This window comes from Rhyacophila brunnea, unplaced genomic scaffold (assembly GCF_057557595.1).
Source record: "Rhyacophila brunnea isolate RB1 unplaced genomic scaffold, BYU_Rbru_1.0 scaffold_15, whole genome shotgun sequence".
Classification (NCBI taxonomy): domain Eukaryota; kingdom Metazoa; phylum Arthropoda; class Insecta; order Trichoptera; family Rhyacophilidae; genus Rhyacophila; species Rhyacophila brunnea.
Genome location: NW_028232806.1, coordinates 8,062,707 through 8,090,112, shown reverse-complemented (window position 1 = coordinate 8,090,112; position 27,406 = coordinate 8,062,707). Strand labels below are relative to the sequence as shown.

The window sequence follows — 27,406 nt, the reverse complement described above, 5'->3', positions numbered from 1 at the left end:
ATTGGCCAAAAGCTGTAATGCCGTAATACTCTTTTTTATAAATAAATAAATAAATAAATAAAAATGTTTATAAAGAAAACACTTGATTGCTAATATGCCTCATTAACTTTATTATACCCATTGTAGTCCAGTCAGTGAATACATTGTAGAGTGCATGGAATATGCGAGAATTTTTGACTTCAGGACTTTGTTAGGAGTAGTTAGTAGGTAAACATACTAAAAGTACCCACCCATGGGAGGTGAGCTTAAGGCGGGAGGGGGATCGAAAGGTCCCATTTTTTGGTTTTTCACTTATATCTCGGAAACGGTGCATGTAGAAAAAAAATGTTTCAAATAAAAATGAAGGTTAATTAAATTTCCTATAAAAATATTTCTATACATATTTGTCTAATTCCCAACGGTTTCCGAGATATACGCTATTGAAAATCGATAATTTTCGATTTGTTATTTTACAGTGTGAAAATGTTTTTTTTTAACAATAAAAACTATTTTACCATTTTTCTCAGTAGTGTTTTTGTAGTTTCGCCCTTATGATCCTAGAACCCCGAATTGTTATTCACGAAAAAACTGTGATAGTTTTATAACTTGAACTAGGTACACGATATACTTTCACAATTCACTTTATTTACATTACGTATATTTATGAAATAGTCCGAAACAGTGATTATATTTATATGGCAAAAAAGTTTATATGATTATAATAAAAATACGATGGCTTCATGTTGTTCTATGGAAGTTTTATTCACGAGTATACAATTTTGAAAATTTCGATAACGCACATATAAATTAATTTTTACGGTACATGGATTTATATATATTATAACGATTCACTGTGATACCAACTAAATTTGCTCATGGAATGACCGGAAACATGGCTCTAAACAAAAGCCAGGCTTACCCGGACAGTCGGGACAACAAAACAGGGAAGCTTTTCGAGTTTTGCTACTACTCCAGCAATATTTACATCTCCGTCTCTTCGTATTGCCTGTACTATCCTTTTCACAAAAACTAGGTAGGTGGATTTTTATTCTGGAGTGTTTTGGCAAGGTAGGTGGAGGTGGGCCAACTAAAGTTCCAATCACCGACAGCCTAAAATCATACAGGGACATTATACAAACAATGACACTTTCAATATCACTAATAAAAAGTTTAGAAAAAGTATAACCATGTGATAAAAATAAAACACTCAACAAATACAATTTACAGCTGACATATATTATGTTCTGCCAAAAAATAATATTTCGATCACCATACGAATTCTGTTTGCATGTGTGTACATGGGCCTCTATATGAACAAGTCATAAAAAAACATTCGCAACAACCGACTGCGACAAAATATTGATGTATACCGAAGCGTATTTATTCACGCTGATAATATTTCTCAAGTGTTGTAGCCAAGCTGTAAAATTTTCATTCAAATGAATTGGAATAATGACGTGAACACGGCTGCCGTGTCTGACGCGTGACTACAAAATTTGTATGTACACGGGAGCCGTGTTCGACACACAGAACGTGTTAACACGTTTGGTGCGTCGGACACGGCTCCCGTGTCCATATAACAATTAATTGTAGCCCCGCGTCGGTCACGGCAGCCGTGTTCATGTGTTGCTTACAATGTTTACTGAGTGCAACCGTTATATGAGTGGAATCATAATCAGATGTTGGCATATTACCCGTGTCAACGTAAAACTATAAGGTGGTACAAAAAATTGGGCATTCATTTATTACAAACTATACTTTTGAATGCGCATTATCTATATAATTCCGAAAATCCAAAAATGTACTTGTACGATTTCAGACTATTGGTAATTAGAGAACTACTTGGCCCACCTCCGCTTACCTTGCCAAAACAGCCTAAAACAAAAATTCACTTACCAAGTTTCTGTGAAAAGAATAGTGCAGGAAACACAAAGAAGCGAAGGTGTAAACATTGCTGGAATACTAACTACCAAACAACGAAAATCTTCGTTGTTCCATTGTCCTGATTGCCTGAATAAACCTGGGTTGTGTTTAGAACCCTGTTTTCGACTATATCACAAACAAATTTAGTTTTTGTCAGAGTGAAACAGACATTTCTGTGTGCGAAAGGAAGAGGGCGATGAGTCGAAAATCGGTACTTTTCAGGAGAGGCAAAACAAAATTTGCGTCTTTGAGAATATTCTTAAAATTGTAATTAAACCGAAAATATTAATTTTTTTGGAAATTTTTTTTTGCACTTGTCTATTAAAATTGATATACTATGGCATAAATTTATCAGATTTTCAATAGTTATGGATTTTACTATATTTTTTTGACATATCCCTTTCTTCCTTTCGTATTTTTTAACAAAGAATATAAATTGACAACTTATCTCTTTTGACATGTAGGTACAAAAGGTGTGATTTTATTATTTTTTTATCATTTAGTGACAATTTAAATTATTTTTCCCCTCCAGACGGAGCATATGGATTATTATAATGTCAATAATGTAATCTGGCATTTATTATTGCAGGTGTAAGATGTAATAGTTTAGTACTTTCATAGAATATACGTAGCTGGATTAAAGTTATTATTTAATAAAAAAATATTTTTATTTTAATACATTTATATTTGAAACAATATGTATAAATTTGATAGATAGTTAAAAATAAAACCAAAGGACATATCATTTTATTTTAATACATTTACATAGTAAATCTTCTTCTTCTTCTTTCAACCTGTCACGACCCAGCGTTGGGGAATAAGGCAAGCACAAGATCGCGCCACTTCCCTCGATCCATCGCCAACTCTTGCGCCTCCCGCCATTCCAGACCTGCAGCGCGTAGATCGCTTTTCTAGCACCGCTGCAGGGTGAGGGAGGACCGGCCACGACGACGGAACTCTTGAGACTGTGCCACAAGGGTACGAAGTGTCGCACTCTTTTGCGGCATTACATATTTGACAGCAGTTAGAAATAATAACTAGGACATATGATTTTATATTATTTTTTACTTTATATTGTAAATTATAGTTACGTATTTGACACAGTTAGACATAATACCTACTACTTGTCAAGTCTTTCATGAAAATTATCCGGATTTATATATGGTACATTTATCTGGGATTGACAAGCAAAACTCATGAGTCTTTATCGATTAAATATGTAGAATACTGAGATCTTTTTTCTTCTCCTTATTAATTTGCACTGGACCACTGTAACATTTAGGAGGTTCAAGGATAACATGCCTTCCTCGGCGACCAAAAGATATTGACTGGAATTGTTGCAAATCATCCAGGCTATTTTTAAAGAGGATGTTATTAGCCTCGGCACTTTTTTTTTTAAATTGAAACCACTTCACCTGTTGGATGGACCCTTCAAAAGACAGGCAAAATCTAAAACATGTCGTTGTACATTACTTTAACTACAAAATTATTATCTTTTTTCGTACAATTTTTAACTAGATTGTACTAGTCTCTCGGTCTCTCGAACTTTCATTAAGTAGAAGTGCTTGTGTTTTGGTCGATGTACTAAGAAATCATTTACCTATTGATAGTGAATACAAATCTCCGCAACTTAAACAATTGAATAATCCTCGAGTAGTCTTGATATTTCTCTAAAATAGCATAGTTGTTTAATACCATTAAATTTACCTTCATTATTATCTTTTGAATCAGGAAATGGCATCATGGCTTCTATTTCTTGGGCTATTTTCCACTGTTCTTCTCTCCGAGAAGCATTAATTATAATATCATAATTAGTACCCAATTCTGTACCTGCAATTTACAATCAATGTAAATAAAGATATATAAAGCATTCTTCCTCGAAATACTATTACACAAGTACTTAAAAAATCAATTCCTTTCACCCATTGCATGTCATTTACTACTAATGGAATATAGTATTGTAATTTAAAACAATATAATAATGCTAAATTATTATCTCCTGAATCAGAAAATGGCATCGTAGCTTCTATTTCTTGGGCTACTTTCAACTGTTCTTCAGTAAGACTACTGGTCCGAGAAGCATTCAGTATATCATAATTAGTAGCCAATTTAGTAACTGCAATAACACAAACATAATCAATAGTAAACAAAGATAAATATAGGTACCTAAAATAACCTTCCTTGTAATACTATCACTTCAAAAATCAATTCATTATGACTGTACTAATGGAAGATGATAATGTAATTTGAAACTATAAAATAATGCTAATGATAATATGTGCAGCACTGTTGAGTAAATTTAAATATTTGTTGAAATTGTTGGTTTAAAGAATTATCATCACTTTAATGATTGCAATAATATCGAGGTTATGTTATGACGTTTACTTACCTGTATTATTTTGAGACATTTCCTTCGCACGCCTCATGATTAATTCGATTCTTTCACGAGACATAGTAATAAGTATATTATTACTATCAAAAATGAACTGTAGATAGAACAATAACCAACTTTAACGTTTGACAGCCTAAAATCGGGAACAGCAAATAGCGATGACTCGATGACGTTTAACTCGAACTGGTGTGAACAGAGCCAATGGTCGAAAGCAATACGGCGTTGTCGCGACTCAACGCTGTCTTCCTTTCGGCTTGTGACAAAAACTAAAGTTCCCTGCGAGATGATTACATTCAACGCATTTATGCTTTCGAAATATTACGAAATATAAATCATCGCATATTGTTAATATACAAAATTTACTTACATAGCGGCGTTAATTCGACTGGTCCCTTTTCTGCTTTACGCATATATGCATTAAGGTTAGTTTTGCATACTCAACTCATTTTACCAAATTTCAGACTCATCGCCCTCTTCCTTTCGCACACAGATTTATTCTATAAATATATCGAACCTTAATCGGCAAAACAACGTAAGCGACACTTTTTGGTAAATTGTGTTTTAAATTGAGAACTGTTCAATATCACCTAGCGCGTAAGTGACAAAAATATTACAGCGCGATCTCATTCGCGTGGCATTTTTTTAGGGTCTGTGCCTTTTAGCGTTTTAACTTGTATCGAATTATAAAGTAGAGCAAAACAATGTAACCAACGTTATTTGATAGTGTAAGCTACATTATGGTTTATTCAGTAGTCCGTCCGATTTGAGACGAAAGCTCGCGCCGTCCAGTAAAACTGGCTGAGATAAAATAAACCTGGTAATAGAGTTTATTAAACAATAATTACCCGCCGTTCCATCTCACTACTGTCGGAATAATCTACGAAGAATAGTATCTTCCTGTAGATTTTCGAAATGTTAAAAATGTATATACAATTTATACTGAAAATTTGGATTCTTTGAATGAATCCACTAATGCCGTGATTCAGAATGTTTTCAGAAACGTATTTAATAGACAGTAAGTTCAACTTGGGTTTTCATCTACCAAAAAAGATAATAGTGTTCTTTTTGCGAGAAAGTAAAAAATATGTCTGGTGACGAGAGACTTCGGCTAATTGAAACGAATATGTCCCCTTACCGTAAAGGATAAATGCAATGAGATGTTCTTTAATGATCTGGCCAATAGTAAAAATCACAATGACGTTTTGTGCACAAGTTTTGACCTCGAGAAGGTGCTAAACACTCCCCAAGATAAAACCGTAAATTTATATTATATTCGAAAATACGCATACTATAATGAAAGTATCTACGAAAGTGGAACAAATAATGGATACTGCTTTTTATGGGGTGAAACTGATGGTAAGCGTGGCAGTAATGAGATCTCCGCAATCGTGCACAAATCTTTGGATAGGACTGACAAAGCGGGAAAAGGATTTATTATACTGTGATTGGTCAGAATAAGAACCGGGCAACACTGGCTATGCTATCTTATTTTATGAAAAATTCAACTTTCATTGAATTGATAGAAATACATTTTCTATTACCAGTGGGTCTATTCTGTATTTATCTGAATTAGCACTTATTGCAACAATTACAATAGGTTGGTTGTAGTACTAATACTTTTATACAAACCTACCCTAAGTTTGATAATATCTATCTCTTTATCACTTTAGCGGTCGATAAGTATAGAATAGATCCACTGGTCGTACTACGATGCCGGTCGATTCCATTCATGCGACGATTGAGTCATTTATATTCAGAGTAGTTTGGGCACTATCAGAATGACCCACCATCATTTCCAACGCTAGGTCATCATGTCATATGCATAATTCCGTGACAGGAAATCTTTCGCTGCTACTTGCATTCCTTCAATGTTCAAAATTAAATTTGGTGAATTACGAAAGGCATAATTTTAAGAACTAACCAAATATTGTACCTACTCTGGTGACAGTAGGACTAGCGTAAGTGACATGTCTTGAAAAAATATCGCGTCATAGACATAAGCAAAACAGCGTTACCGCCACTATCTCGAAAACTAAAAGCACTAATGCAATTGTTTTATAATTTCCGTATAGGCAGTAATCAATTATTATTAACCACATTAACAGAATTCATTTTTGGAACTAATTACGGAAGTAATTAAAAAAAAACCTTCTCCTCTAAAATTTATAGATTGTCGCTTACGTTGTTCTGCCGATTAAAGGTCGATATACAAGTCATAATATTTTTTTGTCTCGATTTATATGTATCTTTACAGATTTTTTTAAATGTACATAAACAAATGTGAATCTAGCATTCCAACGTTCATTCAAAGTAATATCATACTGTGTGTTTTGTAAACGCAAAATATTATGTTAGTGTGAATATGCCTTTAGCGCATTTCACACGGCGCGATATCAATAAATACTGCACGTGTTTCGATATCTGGTAGGTAAACAATGCAAATACATGTCGCACACAGATGTATTTTGTGTAAGTGACATTGCAAGCGACAGAACTGAGATAAAATATATTAATAGTTTCTAATATTTAATAGAGTTTTGTGGTTTCGAAAGGTAGGTATTTTTCAGGTTCTCTGTAAAGCACGCGATATTTTTTGGGCAGCCAACGTGTTAATGGGAAAATAGGATACCAAAAGATAAACTAATTTTAATTAATTAGGATGTTGTCAGTATGGCTTGACCTGCAATAATTAAATTAATGACTTTTCATGTTCTCTTTCATATTTCATATTATATGTTCATATTAACCTGGGTGCTCTTGGTCGTTCGCTGTGTAAAGATTCCACATGCCTAAGTCTGTTAAGTAAACCCCCAAATTCTTTATCGCACACAGGGCACGAGTACAGTTTGTCGGGAAAGTGGGTGTCCCAGTGACTCAGAAATATCTTGAGTTGGCCAGATTCAAAGGTGTTTTCGCACTTTTCACAATTTATGTCTGGGAGGTGTTCATAAAAGTGTCGGCGCAACATATGATATTTAGCGAATCCTTTTCGGCAGACTCTGAAAAAACAAATAAGCAGATATTGATACTACAATACAGTTGGGCCAATGATACTGATACCGGATGAAGATCTCCCACAGGAGACCACCTCAAAGGACGGACCGAACCATCAACTTTCCCATAACACCACAGCCTACCTCCACTGAAAATACGAACTTCAAATTCGTCCACGCTCCCGCCAAAACAGACGCGGTCCGTCGAAAACGGCCGCTCGCGCCGCCACTAGTCAATCCGTCGGTAAAACAGAGAAGTTCGCGACCGACAGACGAACAGGACGCCGAGATCTGACAGTTGGACGCGCGCGAAAATCTCTATCTCGCATCGGACGCCGAACAGCCAGCATCGCCTCGGACGCGAAGCCAAGCCAGCATCTCCCGCCAAAAAGACCGCATCGCCAAGCCGCAAGCCCGGACTCTCTCGCATCGGACGCTGAACAGCCAGAATCTCTTCTCTCGCCTCGGACGCCGAGCGATAATCATCTCCAGCCCAGCCAGCATCTCCCGCCAAAAAAACCGCAAGCCCTGACTCTCTCGCCTCGGACGCGAAGCCACAAGCATCCCGAGCCACAGCATGTCCAGCCAGAAAAAAGACGGCGTCGGCAGCATCCCAAGCCACAAGATCTCAAGCTAACAGCCACTACCCACCGCCAACGACAATACCCTGCATAGTGATATAATAAACTGCCAGCAACCACAACGTGCGTTTCTCTCAATTACACCCCGCTTCTGGCCTGCTAGTGATACGGCCTTCACCATTCTCGTCGACGGAGAAAGGCCGGTATCAATACAGATGCATACAACTTGAGTAGCATTATTGCATCACTCTGGATGATACTATTTGGATGGTTCAGCAGGGGTTAATGACAATGCCACAGAGTGATACACCGGTTCAAGTATGGCTGCACGTCAATAAAACATTATACGGAAAACGGCAACCCAACTGTACTCCATTCCCAAAGAAGCGTTCCAGCAGGGCTATTTTAACTAGTTTGATAGAACTAATTGATAACACACAGCACTGGGTCTTACTTGATTCCAAAAGAATCCGATCAGAATCAAGTATGACGTGTTTAAAAAAATATGTTGCAGTACTACTCAACGACATTTGATTCGGTTAACGCATACATGAGCGGTCATGTTAAAAAACATCATGCCCGACAGTTAACTTCCCAGGATGATTAACTGCCTGCATACAAAATATCAGGCGGAGTCTGCTGATTTGGCGGACATCTACTCGGGACTGTGCCGCCAGATAATAGTTATGTGACCCGCCATTTACAAGCACCCCGTCACACAAAAATTTTCTTCTGTCTCACCATGTCACACACACTGAGACTTAATTGGATTTGAAACTTATCCACTTTAATAAATGAAATGAAATGCTTCCAACAATGGCAGGACCGTTGGAAGAAGTGTCTGCAATCCCAATGAGACTATTTTGAAGAGAATTTGTGTTTCAGATATTCTAGTGAATAATTGTACAGTCGAACACGGTTTTTACGATCACGGATATAGCGAGATCTCGGATGTAATGAGGAAAAATTCGTTTTAGTTTATGATTTTTTCCATACATTTTTCACTTTTATAACGAGCAACTTATCGGATATACCGAGCTAAAATATCATCAAAAATGTTCTTAAAACTGTTAATGTGTCGATCGTTTAAAAACATTTCGACCCTAAGCAATAAAATCCGACCGGACAGGATGCCACCGGGATCGGATTATGTTTATGCCACTAGTTAAGTGTCTAAGTACCTACCTAATTGGTGTTTTCGCTGACAATATCGAAAAAGTATCCATGCATATGGTTGAAATAAGTAAAAAATCCAAGGTTTGTGAAGTCAGTAGGTACCTTACCAGCGTTCATTACAATGAACAACTTTTGTAGTTTATGAATGCCATGCTTGTTTCGGGGATTTTTACGATGGTTTTCAGATTTTTTATTTTCGACTTTTTGTGTTATGTGACCGCTCATTTAATAATACCTATTCTCTGATATAACTATTAACGCTTATAATGAGAAAATTCAGTCGGTCCCATCTTCCTCGCAATAACCAAGTTCAACTGTATTTTAACTGGACATTTTAGATAATTTTTGAACATAATAAATTGAGTTAATGTGTCGTTTACTTTGCTTAATTTTGCATACCTGCATTGGGTCTCCTGACGGCTTATATGATAATGCAATATGCCAGGTTTCAATTCAATCATTATGCGTTTAGTTTCACTTTCAGATTCTTTTACAGCTACCGCCGTTTGGCTGGAAAAAATTAATGAAATAAAACTATCAATCCAACAGCACATAACTCTGCATCTAATGCTTCAAATACATTATCATCATGTTATGTGCTGTCACAGTAAGCTTTTTTTTTCAATTATGATTTTTTCTAGTGGGTATAATTATATTATGTGAGATGTTTTCAAGTTATGTATGTTTAATAATATATTAGAGTTGGCACTGTTACACATTGAATTTATAGATAGTGATAATTCAAAATATTCTGCGGAATGACGAAACCATACACTAAATTTGTCGCCGTGACAGCACATAACGTGATGATAATGTATTTGAAGCATAATATGGGTCTACAAGAGGTGCGACCCAATTACACAATAATCTCTATTTTATAAAACGAGTCTATCACTTAGTATTCACCTATAATGAAAAGATCGCTTTACATGGCAAGCTTTATTAAGTACGAACACCAAAATTTATATTTGAGTTTATTTAATATTATAATTATTGTCAATAATGTATGGTAGGGAAAGAAAAGTTACATGTGTTTTGTGAATGCTAACACAAAACCACTTTGACAAAGATGACGTGTTGTGGTTGTATGTGCAACCCACCTTACAGGTTCAATTGATGATAATTCAGCTATTTTGTTTTCATCTAGTATTGGCAAGTTGTCTTCAGTATTGTCACAAATTTCCTTCTCCTTTTTTGAAAGTTACACAGATAAACATAAAATTCCACAATATGTAATAGATTCTTTGTAAAAAAATAAGTTCTCGGTAGGTAAAAGTATATAAGGCCCTCAGAAGGCGGCGTGCAAAAGTCAATGCAATACCAAAATAATTTTTGGTCAAACAAATTTTGATAATTATCGTGAAATTTAATAAGGTTGCCAGCAAGCCAGTGTGGACACAGCATAATACTTCAGACCACACTAGGCGTGACTCTATTGAGAGTGTCTAAAATTACATGTTTGTATAGCATTTTGCAGATTGAAAAAACTGCATCGTGTTACTATTTTGAAATGACAATGAAATGTGTTTGATTCTTAGTTGCTTGGTCACGTGTGTGTTTTTAATAAATAATAATAAATAATTTTAGTAAATAATTAATCACTTTTGCTAAATCAGCTGTCTTTTTTCACCATAAGTATTGTTTTGCGATTTTAAACAATATAATGTTGCGACATAAATAATTATAGTTAAGAAGAAATGGTTTTCTGCCAAGTCATGCTGGATGGTAGGGTGTTCACCCTACAGATCTTTGAAGTAAATTATTATGGATATTTTTCGAAATGGACCCCCCATACCATTTTCGTGTATGCCTGGATGCCAATCCCCGAATGAAGCACTATGACCGGTTGCGCAATGGTTGCGCTAGCCTACTTTAACTGAAGTATACGAAAACTCAACCGCCGGGGTGCAGTACAGTATGCATTGAAGTACACATGCTTCGGCGGTAGGGGCCCTCGCAACTCTCCGTTTGGCATAATAAACGTCAGATTTTTAATTCGTATCGTACGTAATATTGAAGAAGGCTGTTGATCTATTGTTTTACATTTACATAACTATTACCGCTAAAAGCATTATTTTGTGCTTAAATTCTCATTTAAGGAGGTATTTATTGTGATTTTGTAATAGTTTGTCTGTAAAATATTGTTGTATCTTGTATTGAATATTCTAATAATGGAGACGTTTCTCTCTTTTAATTATCTACGTACGTTTTATATCGCAATGTTAACGGGTAAATACTCATTAAATATGATGTTATTACCATATTTTAGGTTATTTTATGTCCCCAAAATGGAAGTCTCGCAGTAAAGATTCGGTAATCGGACGGATGCATTCAAAATGATCGACAACGCGTTTGTGAAACAATTCCAGTTATTGAAATCATTGGCAGATCGATTAATTACCAGGTTGGAATAATTAATGCCACCTCCAACCAGATCATCGGCATTAAGCTTCGAAACTAAGGCGAGTGGTGAACTTTGATGTCTATTTATATAGGTAATGAAAAAAATATTAAATGTTTGTCCCTTAACATTGTTTTTATGTGTAGGTTTTAGCTACACTTCGGTTCTTAGCAACTGGCAATTATCAAACGGGTGTCGGCGATGAGCAGACAGTGATGATTAGCCAAGCATCTGTCAGCAGAGCCGTTCAAGAAGTGACGGCGGCCATTGATCATCATTTGTTGAACGAATGGGTGATATTCCCTGCTGACAATTTGGAGCCTATAAAACAAGAGTGAGTATATAAATTAATTAATAATCTACACATAAATTATCATTTGTGCCAAATCTAAAAAAAATTAATGTTTACTTGTTTTTAGATTTTACAACAAATACAGATTCCCGGGTGTATGTGGGGCTATCGACTGTACGCATGTGGCAATCGTAGCTCCACCTGCAAATGATCCTCTTTGCCCGGAATATATCTACGTGAACAGGAAACTATATCACTCAATCAATGTGCAATTGGTAAGTTAACTATTCAAATTAATTAAAATATTATATAAATCAAAATATTGCATAAATTTGTCTAATCCTATTTAATCTCCTTTCTCGTTAGGTATGTGATACAAAGTTGCGCATTCTAAACGTAAATGCACTGTTTCCGGGCAGCACCAATGACGCTCACATCTGGAAAATGTCTGAAATTGGGAGTGTCATGGAATTTGTCCATAGGCAACATCAAACGACGTGGCTGCTTGGTATGTAAAATAGGTTCTCTATCTATATTTATTGTAGAAGCCACAATAAAAAAAGATTTTTGTAAGTTTGCTGACCGAGTATTCAATTACCCATCTATTTGATCACTGGTTTCCACAAAACAGTCTCTTACGTTACCCTCCACATTAAGGAAGTTCATATGCTATGTTTGCACCGGAAAGTGAATATCTCTACATCTTCCTATTATATATTTCAGGTGACAGTGGTTATCCCCATCTGCCGTGGCTTATGACCCCAATACATAACCCTACAACCCAAATCGAGCAACACTACAATACAGTGCAAACTTCAGCCAGATGTTGCGTGGAAAGGTGCAATGGAGTACTCAAAGCAAGATGGGAGGTGCTGCTTAAACACTGAGTACTTCATTACACCCCTGAGAAGGCGATTAGAATAATAAATAGTAGTGTTGTCTTGCATAATATGTGCATAGATTATTCAGTCGCTTTGCCAGCACACACCATCTACACAGACGACCATGAAGTCTCTGGGAATCCTGCCTGAGAAGACGCAAGGCGCATCGAGAAACGGCCTGCTGAATGAAGCGAGGGCTATCAGAGGGCGGATAATGCAGCGCCTCATGCGCTAAGAAATGTACGTAAAATAATATTGTTTAACCTAGCATGATTCAATTCAAATATTTTTGGGGAAATTTGAAATTTGTTTCTAATGAATCATTATACCTAACTTAATATCATTCGAAGTTTCAATGAATATTACTTGCCAGGAATAATTTTGACATTTTTTCACAATGACACAAATTCAACTTAATTGATACGTCATAACTAGGTTTTATTATTTTACCAATCGTTATAAACTTACAGTTTACAGAACTCGCTGTCGTCCCAAGGTTGTGTTCTCAATGGCGTTCATAATCCACGTGATGCTGCAAGATTGGCAAACTACGGGGAGGAGGTGCCGCGTGTTGTTCTTACGGAGTGTAAATGGTTAATGCATTTATGGTTTTAAAGTTATGTCATATTCATAACAAATAATTCATGGATACCGATGTAATTTTAGTCTTTGTGATTGATATATTATATTTGGATGAGAATACCTATTTTCATAATCAGAATGCAAGCGTTGAAATAGTTATAATATTTTATTATCTTTGAAAAGAAAATACATTTTGGACATTTTATTTATTTAATAATCTTTAAAAAGGAGATGGAAAAAATAATGAAACAATAAAATAATAATTCAAATTATAACTAATAATACCAAAATAAAACTTTCTAAATATATCTTTTTAAAAACGTATTAAAACAGATTCTGTTTCAATTCTGAGTATGTGACGATATTCCCAATATACGTCGTTGTGTGTTCAACATATTTATATGTTTAAAATAATTGATTTACGTTAGTGAAATCCCGTTTAAAGTGGTACATCCAAGGCGTTCACGGAAAAGTGCCCGTCTTAAGACGTTCTTGGCAGCCATCCAGTTAAGCAAAATTGGATAAAAAATATCCATGTAAATAGCGAATCATAAATTCCATTGTAATCTTTATGGATAACTGGCTGCTAGGATTTAAGGTTAAATACAATTAACTACAAATAATATTGTTAGGACAAGTAGTTTATATGATTCATCAATGATTTATGATTACGATTAAGTAACAGTGAACCTTTTCTGTTATATTAATACATAGTTTTATTTGTTTGTTTCTAAAATGGCATCACGTAGCGTCTTTTTCCAGCAGAATTTTGGAATTAATGTGAAAATATTAAAAACAGTTTGTCGGATATTTCAATAATTATGAAAAAACATGTTTGTTATTGTATAAAATCATTTATTTATCAAAAAATTTATTTATGAAAACCAAAATAGGTACATAAATGGTTACAGTCAGGAATGTTCACATTATTTAAATCATGGTGATTTAATATCAGTGTACTTTATTAATACAAATAAAACACATTTTTTTAGTACTAGTTCCACGACATACTAAACTATACACAATGCATTGTCTTAAATGACCGCCCAATATGACTCGGTCAATGCGAACACGCGCCAATCTCTACTGGCAAATACATAATCGTTAGTTGACATATCATGTTTTGCCAGTATAGATATTGATTTACAAAAGCGTTATAGTTATTTATAGCGTTTTTCCAGTAATAATATATTCAATATCGACTTAACACGTAGTGACATCATAAAATTACGGAAGAATTATAATGAATTTGACGAAGCTTGTTTTACCAGACGATAGAGCGTGTTGATATCTATCAAGTATCTATCAGTTCCAGGTTGTTCTGTCACAGTAAAATTCTCAGGAGAGCAATTTGAAAGTTCACATCGAAATAAATGCTCAACCAATATATATATATATTAAAAACTGTGTTCCGCATATAAAAGAATAACTTATTGTGAATACAAACATGTAAGATCCAATCTAATTAATGCCATTTTTTAATCTAAAAAACCCAGTTTACAAATTGCCTTGGTGGAGATGGAACAAAGTGTAATATATTTTTATACATAAATTGTTCTATCTGCAGTATATAGGTGAGATATTTGGAATCAATATTGTGGTACGGAGTAATAATAACATAGAAATGGATTATTTAATTATGGTTTATTAGTTTATATAAAAAAAAATTCTAAATTATAATTAGGTGTACCTACCTTCAAGATTATACACTCAGAAACAAGACATTGTACGCCGTACAATAAAATTTGGATAAAAAATACATGAAAAAATAGGAAATTTTAAATTACTCTAATATAATCATATCACACGACATGTTGTTTAAAAAGACTTTCCCAAAGTAATTTTTTTTAAATACTACAACTAAGAATACAAGAGTGAATATTATTCGCTTTTTTGTCAATTTTTTGGTTACTGGTAAAGCCGTATGAATAACTCGTGATGCATTATTAAATCTACGAGTATTATTGGGTATTACTATATTTGGATCGAATATTTGGCTGTTTTTATAATATATGGGTTACATTGTTCACATAATGTGTTTCAATTTACTTTTATTTGACTTCACGTTGATAATCCCTCGTAATATAGCCAAAGGGCTGTGGCCAGATTCTTGAAATTTCTATTCCATTAAATTTTTATTATATTGTTCCCAGGAGATTGAAAGAATTCTAAAAGTGCAGAACTCATATGGCTCTGGAGCACACATGCATTAGACCACAATATAATTCTGTTAATTTCTGGTCTTTGTTTTGCCACATCAGCAATAATAAGAATAATGGCACTGGCAATGTCATCTCCTGAACGTCAATAATATCTAATAATATCTTCATATCAATATTATTAATAGCAAACGCCACTCCACTAGCACTCACAAAAATGCAATAATCAATGTTGAATACTACTCGATCGATATTCAAACTCAAGACGTCACGTGGGTCAGTATGCTTGATGCTATTGGTCAGAAATGACAACATCCGTGCAATGGAACAACATGGAATGAACATTTTTTAAACAATGTAATTAGGACAGTCTGGAAATGAAAATATTTTTTTAAATTGGAGATAGAATAAATAGAATCGCAGATATCGACAAATCCGTTCATAATTCTTGTATTCTGACTAATAGATTAAACAGAGTTCTGGAAATAAAACAAAATAGCATTAAAAAGCCATTTTGCTAAAAAATGTGATATGGAATAATAACCTGGAAATAAGGTAGCGAAGTATCTATCAGTAACTATAAATAAATACTACATATGAGTTAGACGCCTTAATAGCTCATCAAAATGGCTATAAAATAAGTAAAAAAAACTCAATATCGTCAAATTTGAAGTTACGAGGTTTTCATATCTTATTGACGATATGCATCGGACACATACTTCGAAATCAAAACTATGATTCTGATACTCTATGTTAATATTAGAATATTTTTAAAATATTTGAATATTCTTGTGAAATATGAAAGCAATAAAAAAAAATGATTATTTCAATATACTTTGGAATTTTATTTCATCCTGTCTCAAAAAATGATTTATATACAATCAATAGCACAAAATCATTAAATTTAATGTAGTTTTGCATAAAATCTGTAATTTTCAAGATACTTATTATAATATCAAACAAAATACACCATGCTGGCACACATAAACACTCATTAAACAATTCCTTAGAAATATTATATAGACTAATTATTATACATAGTAATTATACGCACAAAATATGAAATTTAATATAGGTTTGCAAATATAAAATTTGCAAATTTTCAAGACACTTATTATAATAACACACAAGATAAGGCTGGAAAAATCACTGCATTGAAACAGAACTAAGCAAATAATTATTGGTTTTTCGTAAGGATACTGACATGAATATGTATACTTTGTAATGGATTTCTTTTGAGTATTTATATGAAAAAACTGTTTTGAGACGAATATAAAATAATGTTTCACAGTTGATTGTAAACAGGTGAAATCATACGTGGTTTAAAATGTGACAAGGATCACTTATATTGAGATACACGATGCTGTAAAATCTTATTTTATATTCGGCTCAACACGGTAATTATAATTCAGTGAAACCCCCGAAATAGCGACAACCACCCCAAAGGAGTGTTACGGTGCATTGCCCAGATTATCTATTTTAGCACCAAGCAATAACACTTGTGCATTGAGAGCCAGCATCTCAGACCTGGTTGCAGCGTTGAGTGCCACAACCTCTGACCTGAGCGCAGCCATGTTGAGTGCCAACATCTCTAGGATGGTATTCAGGGGCACCGAAACCATTGTCTGCGTTGCCACAGAAGTTTGTGACAACGAGAGCCTGCAAGCCCTCACTGTCGCTGGGAAGACAGCACTGCCTTCACGTGTAGCAGCATGGGCTCTTGTGAAGGCAGCACTGTCTTCTGTGCAACAGTTTGAGCCGTGAGCCGTGGTGTCGCAGAGATTGCACATTTGGGGGTTGTCAACATGTTTGCATCTGATGATTTGGAATAATATGTTACGTCTAGTGTAGTGTTTGTTGGAGGGGTCGAGGTGAGTGCCACCTCCATGCTGTTGCCGGGGTAGTTAATGCACCGTTGTGGCACCGATGTTGGGGCACTGACGCCACCCAAAATTTCCTGAGGTATCTGTGAATTAAATGTTATCATCATAAGTAAACATGCGACTGGTGAATCCTTTTATACTGTTAATCAATATAGAATTTTATGAAAGACCTACCCTAGGGTAACTGCCCTGTCTACCTTGCTCCCCAGGAACTGTAAATGGCTGTATTAGAGCCATAATTCGCTACTGGAGAGCAGACAGCCGGATTCTAGAGGACGGGCCGCCTCCTGTCTTCCTCTGGGAGATCAGGATTTTGGCCATTTTGGCCCGCGTGTTGTGCCTCGTGTCTTGCCATACCTGTAAACAATAATAATTAAAAATTTTCCATTTCAACAATATTACTAACAATTTAGTACTATACACAGCAGTGACATTTGGAATGCTTCCAAAAGACCTGGTTTAATTTATGAAAGAAGCTGATAGTCGAAGAATAAATTATTAAACATTTCTTACTTAAACTTGCTATCTATAGCTACCTATGGTGGATTTATATTGAGAGTAAGATATTTTGTAAAATAATATTGGGTAGGTTGTTGACACAGTCTATTATATTTAAATCAATAATAATTTCTACCGATACTAGTAATAAATAGTACATCACCCTTTTCCACTGTTTGTGTGGCTTAGTAGCACCACCCACACAAGCATTCAACTGCTCCGACAGTTCTTTCCACAACCTCTCCATGTCGAGGCTGGTGAACTGCCCGGTAAGCCTTCCTGCGACGAGGTCAGGATACACTAAGGAAAATAGGGTAATTTTATAGTATTCCATATCATTACGGTTAAGCTGGTTTGAGTTACAGTAGGTTATGGTTTGGTTCTTAGTCTCAAAAAACGTCATTACACAATTTGCCATCACAAATTAAACACTTTTAACCATATAATTATGTCATAATAATGATACAGGCTATGTTTCGAACTGTGTTAACTCCACAAGTTGGCATAATTTTAGTAGGGTGCATTTCTCACGAGTATACGAGATATGTTTATAATATATCCAAATTGAATAAAAACTTTTATGTACTTACTTTCCATGAAGTCTACCAACAGCTCCATCTGACACCTATTTGCCATTGACATTTTGTTAATTCTGTAAAGGAATAAATAAATACACTTTTATTATGATTCCTACATATTATTTTATAAAAGAGACACAGTATATCTGAAATAAAATCTGACTTACCGACGTATCTGTTCTTATAAAAGTGTTTGCGTGCGCGAAATAGCCGTCAGATGAGGGCATAGACAAAAATATAATGCAAACTCTTAAGCGATCATAAATGTACACCCAATTTTTGGCAATGTTGTACAGATAATGTTGCATTATTGGACACAGGGCGAAGCGGAAGCGTCAGAGAACACACTATCGCATTATGAAGCAGGTTTGCTACTCACTTTGACCATACTTCGGTAGTGCTTCAAACGGGGATTGGCCTCCTGGGCATAAACCTTCTAAAAACCGATTGACATTGCTTCTTGGTGGAAACTTAGCTGGTGATTTAAAATTGATGCCAATGTTAATTTATCAACCAGAAAATCCCAGAGCATTGAAAGGGAAAGATAAAGAATTGCTTCCAGTCATTCGGTAATCAAATAAAAAAGCCTGGGTTACTGCGTTAATATTTAAAGATTGGTTCACTTTACATTTCGTGCCAGCAGTTAAGGTGACGCATCAGTGAAACGCCAAATAATGTTCAACTGTACGCGCGACGAAAATTTGTACTTGCTTCGCATTCATTGAGAGAACGTGGAGTCGGATGCACGTCACTTTGCTGCGTGATGGCGACGGGCCAATTAATTCTAAAATCGTGTAAAGATGACTAAAAACTTTACCCATTTACTTTAAAAAGCAAACATGTCAATGAATATATTATTATTGATACTAATAGAATAATAAACAGAACATAAAATGGACGTATGTTGGATTTATATGAGAAATAATATTTCGTTTGACAGGCGTCATTTTCACCCGCGACCCGCAATCCGCACATCGCCTAGCAACGATCTTTTTAGACCGTGCTTCAACTAATGCATGGCCTTAAGCAATATTGTAAAGTTAATAATTTACCATTTAAAATAAGAAAAAGAAGAGTGGCAAACAGCTAACTCTTGATAACTTTTTAAGGGATACACCCGCAAACCCCACTTAAACATGTCTCTTAAACGCATCTTAAACATCTTATATTTACATTAAAATACACATAATTTAATTTTTTTTTTACTTCCCTCTACTTTCGAACATTCAACATTCAAACACATTTACAGGAACCAATTATCTGCGAAAGTCGAGGTTCTCCTGTATTAGACATTGAATTTATAGATAGTGATAATTCAAAATATTCTGCGGAATGACGAAACCATAGACTAAATTTGTCACCGTGACAACACATAACGTGATGATAATGTATTTGAAGCATAATATTGGTCTACAGAGGTGCGACCCAATTACACAATACAAATCTCTATTTTATAAAACGAGTCTATCACTTAGTATTCACCTATAATGAAAAGATCGCTTTACATGGCAAGCTTTATTAAGTATGAATACCAAAATTTATATTTGAGTTTATTTAATATTATAATTATTGTCAATAATGTATGGTAGTGGAAGAAAAGTTACATGTGTTTTGTGAATGCTAATACAAAACCACTTTGACAAAGATGACATGTTGTGGTTGTGGTTGTATGTGCAACCCACCTTACAGGTTCAATCGATGAGAATTCAGCTATTTTGTTTTCATCTAGTATTGGCAAGTTGTCTTCAGTATTGTCACAAATTTCCTTCTCCTTTTTTGAAAGTTACACAGTTAAACATAAAAATCCACAATATGTAATAGATTCTTTGTAAAAAAATAAGTTCTTGGTAGGTAAAAGTATAAGGGCCCACAGAAGGCGGCGTGCAAAAGTCAATGCAACACCAAAATAATTTTTGGTCAAACAAATTTTGATAATTATCGTGAAATTTAATGAGGTTGCCAGTGTGGACACAGCATAATACTTCAGACCACACTAGGCATGACTCAGCAATACACCACCCTAGCTTCACATTTTGTAGATCTATGGGGTAGGAATAATGATAGGATGATGACCGGGTGGAGAGTTGATTGGCAGAGACTCAAATAAATGTATTGCAGCTCGTAAATTGACGAAGTTTACGACTGAGCAAGAATTTACTATAAACGACGGTAGTGGATCAAATTTTAAAACAGATAATACTATCGCCGTAGAAAAGCAAAGCAGATAATATTTTACTATGAACAGTGATACGATACCGTGATGTAACATATGTGACACGATATAGTTAATGCAAGTGCTATTGAGAGTGTCTAAAAGTACATGTTTGTATAGCATTTTGTAGATTGAAAAAAACTGCATCGTGTTACTATTTTAAAAATGACAATGAAATGTGTTTGATTCTTAGTTGCTTGGTCACGTGTGTGTTTTTGTTTCGTAAATTGTAAATAAATAATTAATATCACTTTTGCCAAATCAGCTGTCTTTTCACCATAAGTATTGTTTTGCGATTTTAAACAATATAATGTTGCGATATAATAATTATAGTTAAGAAGAAATGTTTTTCTGCCAAGTCATGCTGGATGGCAGGGTGTTCACCCTACAGATCTTTTAAATAAATTATTATGGATATTTTTCGAAATGGACTCCTCATACCATTTTTCGTGTGTGCCTGTCAGGGTACTTACTTTTTAGTTGGTAACAGTACACGATGCACACCCCACAGAAGAATGGTGACAATGCAACTACTCAACCAAAACATAATGCAAACTCTTCAGAGCACACTAGGCGTAACTTGCGGATACGTTACCGAAGCTCATAATTTTATAAAAAAATTTACCTACGATTATATTAGTGTATGTAAACAAAAATTAAATTACGTTATTTGGTGAGGAATTTCATTTGATGAAAGTAAATCTGCAATGGATTCCTCGTCCGAAAAGGTTGTATCATCATCGCTCAAATGTGGAATGCTGTAACTTGCGATGTTATCATTTACTACAGTATCTTGAATCATTGGCTCCACTTTAATTTGTGTAAAACACGGGGACGGCGACTCAATCTTTCGATCTGGAAAATCAAAAATTAATATGAAACAACATTGATATATTTGATGGACCATAATAAACAAGTTTAATCACACTAATCTGGTACTATAGCAAACGTAAACGGATGCGAAAATGTATTTCTAAACCACGGAAACTGGGAAGATTAATTTAAGATTGTTTTTATTTAAGTATGTGCTACATAACTTTGCACTCTGGTTCTAGGATGAAAATAATATAACTAAAAATATTTTTTTTACACGACCAAATAACATAATAAACGCCTAAATCCCCCATCAATAATCCTGTAATAGACAGAAATGGAAGAAAAATATTATATCTGACTCGGCGGGGCTCGAAGGATACAAGGGTGAGTAGCCGCCAGTCGGGACGCATCCCCCGAAAGCGCCCAACTAACCCACTCGTCGCCTTTTTTTACCGCACCAAAGTTTTGTTAGGTTCTTCAACCTATATCCAAGTTTTATATCTTATGTGAAATGCTGAATACATGTGGGCTTCCTTTGAACTTTGTTAGTTCCGGTTCAAGTAAAAAATATATATATCTATCGGTTCGGTTCCAGTTTTTGTTCGGAAAAAATAACAGTTTTTCCGGTTTTCGATTTCGGTTCAGCTCCGAGTGATTTATTTTAATATTTGAACATTTTTATTTATATTAAAACTTTATTTTCTACCATAATTTAGAACATTTTATGGTACCTGTGTGATTGCCCGGCACCACGCTCCGAAACCAATGGTTATGTAGCCATAAATTTTAAAAATAATAGTTATTATATAAATTATGAGAATTACCTTGAGATATGTCGCGACCACAGAACAGATTATACAGAACAGATCAGGCTATTTCTCAATACACTAAATTTTGACGGAGGGTTTTGAATGTGTTAACGAAAATGAACCACACATTATAGACGTGCAATAGTGTGTGTTGCAACTTCAAATACACTAATATTGCATAAGCATCAGTACAGAAAACGTTGTCAGAACGAAACACAAGTGTATTCTTAACACATGTTTAAGTTTATCCCATATTCTTCCACACTCGAGATCGGTTGCTTGTTTCTCCACACCCGTTATGTAATTCAGTTCCCATTATTTCGGAGTTCCCTGGTCACGACAACTGTACGATAAGTGAAGTGGGGAGTAAGATCATGTTAATGTGCATGTTTGAACATATTGTACTGAACCGAGAAAAAGGATTTTTTTTCGGTTCGATTCCGGTTTTCGTTCTGACAAAAAAAAGGTTTTTCCGGTTTTTGGTTCAGTTGCGGTTCGAAGACCTGGTTGCAATTAAAGTGTAACATGCCGACATAAACCCATACGTATCACTAGATAACTGCATAAATACCTTGTATGAATAGATATAAGCATTTTATTCCCTACATTGAAGTATGTCAGATGGACACGAGATATAAAATGTCGTAATTGTACGTTAATCATTATCAAACCTGGGTTGTAGGCATTTGAAGAATCTTACCTAGCCACAGCTTGATCCTTTCCTGAGCGGACTCCACTTGACCTCTGAAGATTACAGCTTCACGGAGCCTATCAATGCAACACTCGCAGATCATGTAAGAACTCCCGTATTGTATTTCCTCGACACCGACCTGCAAACATTTACAAAAATTACCAGGGGTTGCTGGTTGCAGGTATGGAAATCGTAGCTGGGTCAAATTACTACCAATTTGATTTAAATATAATGACAAACAAATGCTTACGTTTATGGAGAAGCAATAGCTCATCAAGGAAGAATATATTTCCATTTTGCCAATGTAGACATATGTTTCCATCATATCTTTGAGGTTAGTATCTTTGCCGCTTGCCAAACAAGCTTGGCATATGCCAGATAAGCGGCTAAGATTGTCTTCTTCATTTTCAATTTTCAGCGGATCCGTTTCCATGCTAGAGAATCTCCTATATATTATTATCTCCTATATATTATTATCCTACAGCTGTGCCCGTTTTTGCGAGCGATTGTGTGACTTATTCGTCATGTCCAATAGGTTTAAATGAAAAATTCAGTAGAGAAACGTTCTTTATTCAAGTATAAAAGTATGGAATTTGATAAATTTCGTTGTGTTTTAGGGTTTTTTAGGGTTATTTTGACTGTTTTACAATAGATTTTCGATCGGCACGTGACTTTTTTTACAACACATATTAATTAGGGAATTTATTTTTTCGATGTGTTTGCAACACTGAAAATATTATATTTCAAAATGGCGGCTACTCCGTCAATCGTAATGACAATATGATAAATAATGCCTTTGTATTAGAAACAAGATATGTTTATTTAGGTTTTGGTGACTTTTCGAAACGAATACTACTCTCAATCAAGTGATTTGGCGAATTGTTTATGTTTTAGTGAATTTTTAATCCGGATATTATTCTCAATCAAGCGATTTGGTGCGATCTTAATTAACATAATATTACGCTTTCAGTAGAGGTTAAATAAAACTACCTAATACATGTGTACCTATATTATATTAAAACACTATACTTATCCTAATAATACATTCAATCGTTTGAAGTTGTTATTAGATAATATAAAATTATAATATTAGATTCATATTACCGGCGAAGTATACCATGTCACATCAATCTGACAGCTGTATGTTTATGATGTGTCACCGTCACCATTCTAATTTAAGTTGTGAAGCAAATACCTATTGTGTATCTACTGTTGATGAAGTTATACGACAGGTAAGTGCATATGCTCCTGATTTAAAACATCATTCTGGTTTTCTGGTCATTATGACATTATTTTAGTGCAACACTTGACGTATATTATTTACGATCACATTCATATCTGATATTATATTTTTAGACCGTGAAAAACAATATATTATGTATTTGTCAGGTCCACGACATTATAAGCCGACATGTTAGCCACTCAGTCATTGTGGGTTTCAAAAACCTGAATCAATCCAAACCTTCATCAAACTGTTCAAGCAAAGTAATTCCATTCCTTTCGTACACAAATTATGTTATCAAATTTGTGATAATATTTACCTAGGTACCTATTCAAATCATTATTATAATCACCATCATCCTCGATCAATCTACTGTTAGATGAAGTTCTCTCCAACCTAATTCTATTTATCTGGTAATATAGTAATTACGGTGAGTACGTAGATATGTATATATTAATGTATAACGATGGTATTTGAATTTAAATTGTAATGGATTTCATATATAACATATTTTGTGATAGGTACGTTGTCTTGACTTTCAAATTATTAAGTTATTTAAAATAATAGTATTATGCACTATTCTGCTCACGTTTTTCAATTATGTTTGATAGTACCGATCAGTGTTACATTTTTCAAACTGTTTGAAATTGGACCCACTGAAGTAAATTTATTTATTATAAGTATTGAGGTCAATTATTCTCTTTCCCCAATTATGAAATGTGGTGTTAAAACTAACTATTTTCACTCTCCAGGTTAGGTTTGGTTTGGTCTAAAAAGAAAGTTGTAAAATCTCATGTCCACCTCTGCGGCACATTTACTACAGATTTTTTTATGTTTACGATAAATGGATGTTAGCCACTCGGTTAACCTATTATGTCCATACTGGTACAGTTCGGTTATGAGGAATAAAGCGAAAAACACATTTTGAAAATAGCTGATATACTGGATTATTTGTTAGGTTAACCTAACCAAACCTAACATATCGGCTATTTTCAAAATGTGTTTTCCTCTGAATACCTCATAACAGAACTGTACCGCAGAATCTTATTAATTGCATTTTTTGACATTTATCCGACTGTCATTTATTTTATCAGCTTTACAATAATTTACAATAACAAACATAGACTAAAATATTTTTATTCGAACTTTTATATTCAAAGACAACGTAAACATAATTATTTTTAGGGAGGTAAATTATTAAAAATGACATTTACTATAGGTAATTATTACACAACGTATATAATATTATTTCATTTTATATTGTAAATATTTTATTACATAATATTAGTAAAATGCATGCGTGCGTATAAGCAAATAAAATAGTGAATTATGATAATTTCATACCCTAATCACACTATGAGTCGTCTACGTCGTATTATCCATTATTTCCATTCGCGTGGTTATATAGAAGAATTAATATGTATCACTATGCTTATTCGCATTCCACTACTGGATGAAGGTTGTATCAATAATCCTATTGGTCATATGAACTGCTATATCTATTAAAATTGGTGATATTAAAATTTACCTACCCATTTATATCGTCATTATTATCATGAACCAGGATCAATCCACTGCTCGATGAAGGCCTCTCAAAACTAATTCCATTCCTGTTTCATATATACATTGCTGCATTTATCAAATATTTCAATATAATATATTCATTTCATCGTTATCATCATTAGACCAGGTCAATCCACTGCTGGATGAAGGCTTCTCTAAGCCGATTCTACTCTTTTTGGTCCTATGAATAATCGCTATATAATATACATAATCTACCTATTTATAATGCCATTATCATAATCAGTTTATATCAATACACTGCTGGACGAATTCTTTTCCAACCTAATAATTACTTCCTCTCAGATCTATATGTTTCTTCTTTTATCAACATTTGTTTCGATATGAACGTCCCGCAGCGTGAAACATATTATCGCTAAAATTTTAATTCAATTTTTTTTTTTTTTAAATATTATTCTATGGCTGCAACCATTTTTTTAGACAATGAAACAAAATAACTTAATAGTTTAAATTTATTTTTTATATGGCTAACCTTCTTCTATTACATTATATTCAATCGCAATCAAATTGTCAGGTATTATGCTAGGTCTAGCAGCCTGGGATGGTATCAGATGACATCCTGAAGGCCAAAATCCATAATAGACTATACATATGACGCTAAATTTATATCGACAGTAACGACTTGCAAATTGTAAAAGTAACAAATCAGCGACATGCCAAACGGCGCCGTCTCTGCATACTTCACAATTTTATTAAAATCCAATATCATTTCATTAGGACGCCAAGCTGTCAGCAAGACCTAGCGAGACAGACTGGCGAGAGCCAGCTGGCTCAGCTAGTAATTATTATTGCTAAAAAGATTGTTGTGGAGTGTAACGGAAATAAAACAAACTTAGAGCAACTCAATATCATTCATATATAAACACTTAATATTTCCAGCAATTAAGGTTATAATAATTACATTATTATCTTCGTGATTTTAAACGATATTAGTGCACTAAGCACATTTTAATTTTCGATAAACGTTGATATTGACACAACACACAAATAACAAATGAATATGACCATAGACTAATATACTTATTTGAAATGGCTTCAGTGCTGCCATCTTTTCAAAGTGGAATTATAGTACAGAGCCTCCAAATTATAGTATTTGGGGAAAAAATATAGTACACGTTGTCATCTATTGAAAATATATAGGTTTTTGTTTCTCAGAAAAAAATAACGGAGAATTTGAGAAACTCCGAGACCCCTTTTTATTTAGGTACCTTTTGCCACCATAAAATGATTACCGAAGAATTCAACAAATTTCATTTTAAACCAAAGTCGAGGGATTTTTTTACGTTTTTCTAGCATTTTTTCCCAAGTTCTCCAAATCTTCTTATATTGCGAAATTATAGTACTTTGCACCAAATTGTCGAACGGAAATTTCGAAATTTTAGTACTTTTTACATATTTTTCCCGATATTCAAAATTATAGTATTTTGGGCGTACTATACCTCTTTTATATCGTACATAGTACGCTGTCCAAAATTATAGTACAAATACTATAATTATAGTACGGTTGGCAACATTGTCGGTCACTCATGTATACGAAAGTGAAAGTCCATTTACCTGGATCACCCAATGTTAAAACTCCAACTTTTTTTTGGTGCGTTTGTTTGTTTGTTGTGCGTTTGTACGCAATATAAGAAGATTTAGAGAACATTGAAAAAAAATTGCTCGAAAAACGTAAAAATATCCCTTGACTTTGGTTTAAAATGAATCTTTTTGAATTCGTCGGTAAGCATTTTTGGTCGAAAAGGGTACCTAAATAA

The 27,406-nt window shown here is 34.4% G+C and overlaps 2 protein-coding genes across 5 annotated transcripts; both read right to left on the bottom strand.

The window, feature by feature from the left end:
• Positions 1-88: 88 nt before the first annotated feature.
• Positions 89-26,677, bottom strand: LOC147074886 (uncharacterized). Of its 4 annotated transcripts, none has more exons than XM_085943069.1 (7): positions 26,551-26,677; positions 23,097-23,280; positions 22,856-22,985; positions 21,196-21,385; positions 9,444-9,554; positions 7,042-7,293; positions 89-1,089 (listed from the first exon to the last, which is right to left on the bottom strand). In XM_085943069.1, exons 2-7 carry the CDS (start codon positions 23,277-23,279, stop codon positions 843-845), a joined length of 1,113 nt encoding a protein of 370 aa, XP_085799195.1. In that variant the 5' UTR covers position 23,280; positions 26,551-26,677; the 3' UTR covers positions 89-842. The 4 variants fall into 4 exon arrangements, with proteins under 4 accessions (XP_085799195.1, XP_085799196.1, XP_085799197.1 ...); XM_085943070.1 differs by having other exon boundaries at positions 23,097-23,289; positions 26,426-26,632; XM_085943071.1 differs by lacking the exon at positions 26,551-26,677 and adding an exon at positions 26,430-26,548 and having other exon boundaries at positions 23,097-23,289.
• Positions 17,202-18,479, bottom strand: LOC147074887 (uncharacterized). Its single transcript, XM_085943075.1, has 4 exons — positions 18,331-18,479; positions 17,904-18,040; positions 17,417-17,599; positions 17,202-17,325 (listed from the first exon to the last, which is right to left on the bottom strand). The coding sequence occupies exons 1-3, from the start codon at positions 18,380-18,382 to the stop codon at positions 17,486-17,488; spliced, it is 303 nt and encodes a 100-aa protein (XP_085799201.1). The 5' UTR covers positions 18,383-18,479; the 3' UTR covers positions 17,202-17,325; positions 17,417-17,485.
• Positions 26,678-27,406: the final 729 nt, after the last annotated feature.

Excerpts from the sequence above, each read along its gene's own strand:
- LOC147074886 (XM_085943069.1), bottom strand. The coding sequence starts at position 23,279 with ATGGAAACGGATCCGCTGAAAATTGAAAATGAAGAAGACAATCTTAGC. Across the intron at positions 22,986-23,096 it reads GCTATTGCTTCTCCATAAAC|GTCGGTGTCGAGGAAATACA; the intron begins GTAAGCATTTGT and ends AAATGTTTGCAG. Across the intron at positions 7,294-9,443 it reads CGTCAGGAGACCCAATGCAG|AGTCTGCCGAAAAGGATTCG; the intron begins GTATGCAAAATT and ends TTGTTTTTTCAG.
- LOC147074887 (XM_085943075.1), bottom strand. The coding sequence starts at position 18,382 with ATGTCAATGGCAAATAGGTGTCAGATGGAGCTGTTGGTAGACTTCATG. Across the intron at positions 18,041-18,330 it reads GTTGGTAGACTTCATGGAAA|TGTATCCTGACCTCGTCGCA; the intron begins GTAAGTACATAA and ends TATTTTCCTTAG. Across the intron at positions 17,600-17,903 it reads CACACAAACAGTGGAAAAGG|GTATGGCAAGACACGAGGCA; the intron begins GTGATGTACTAT and ends TATTGTTTACAG.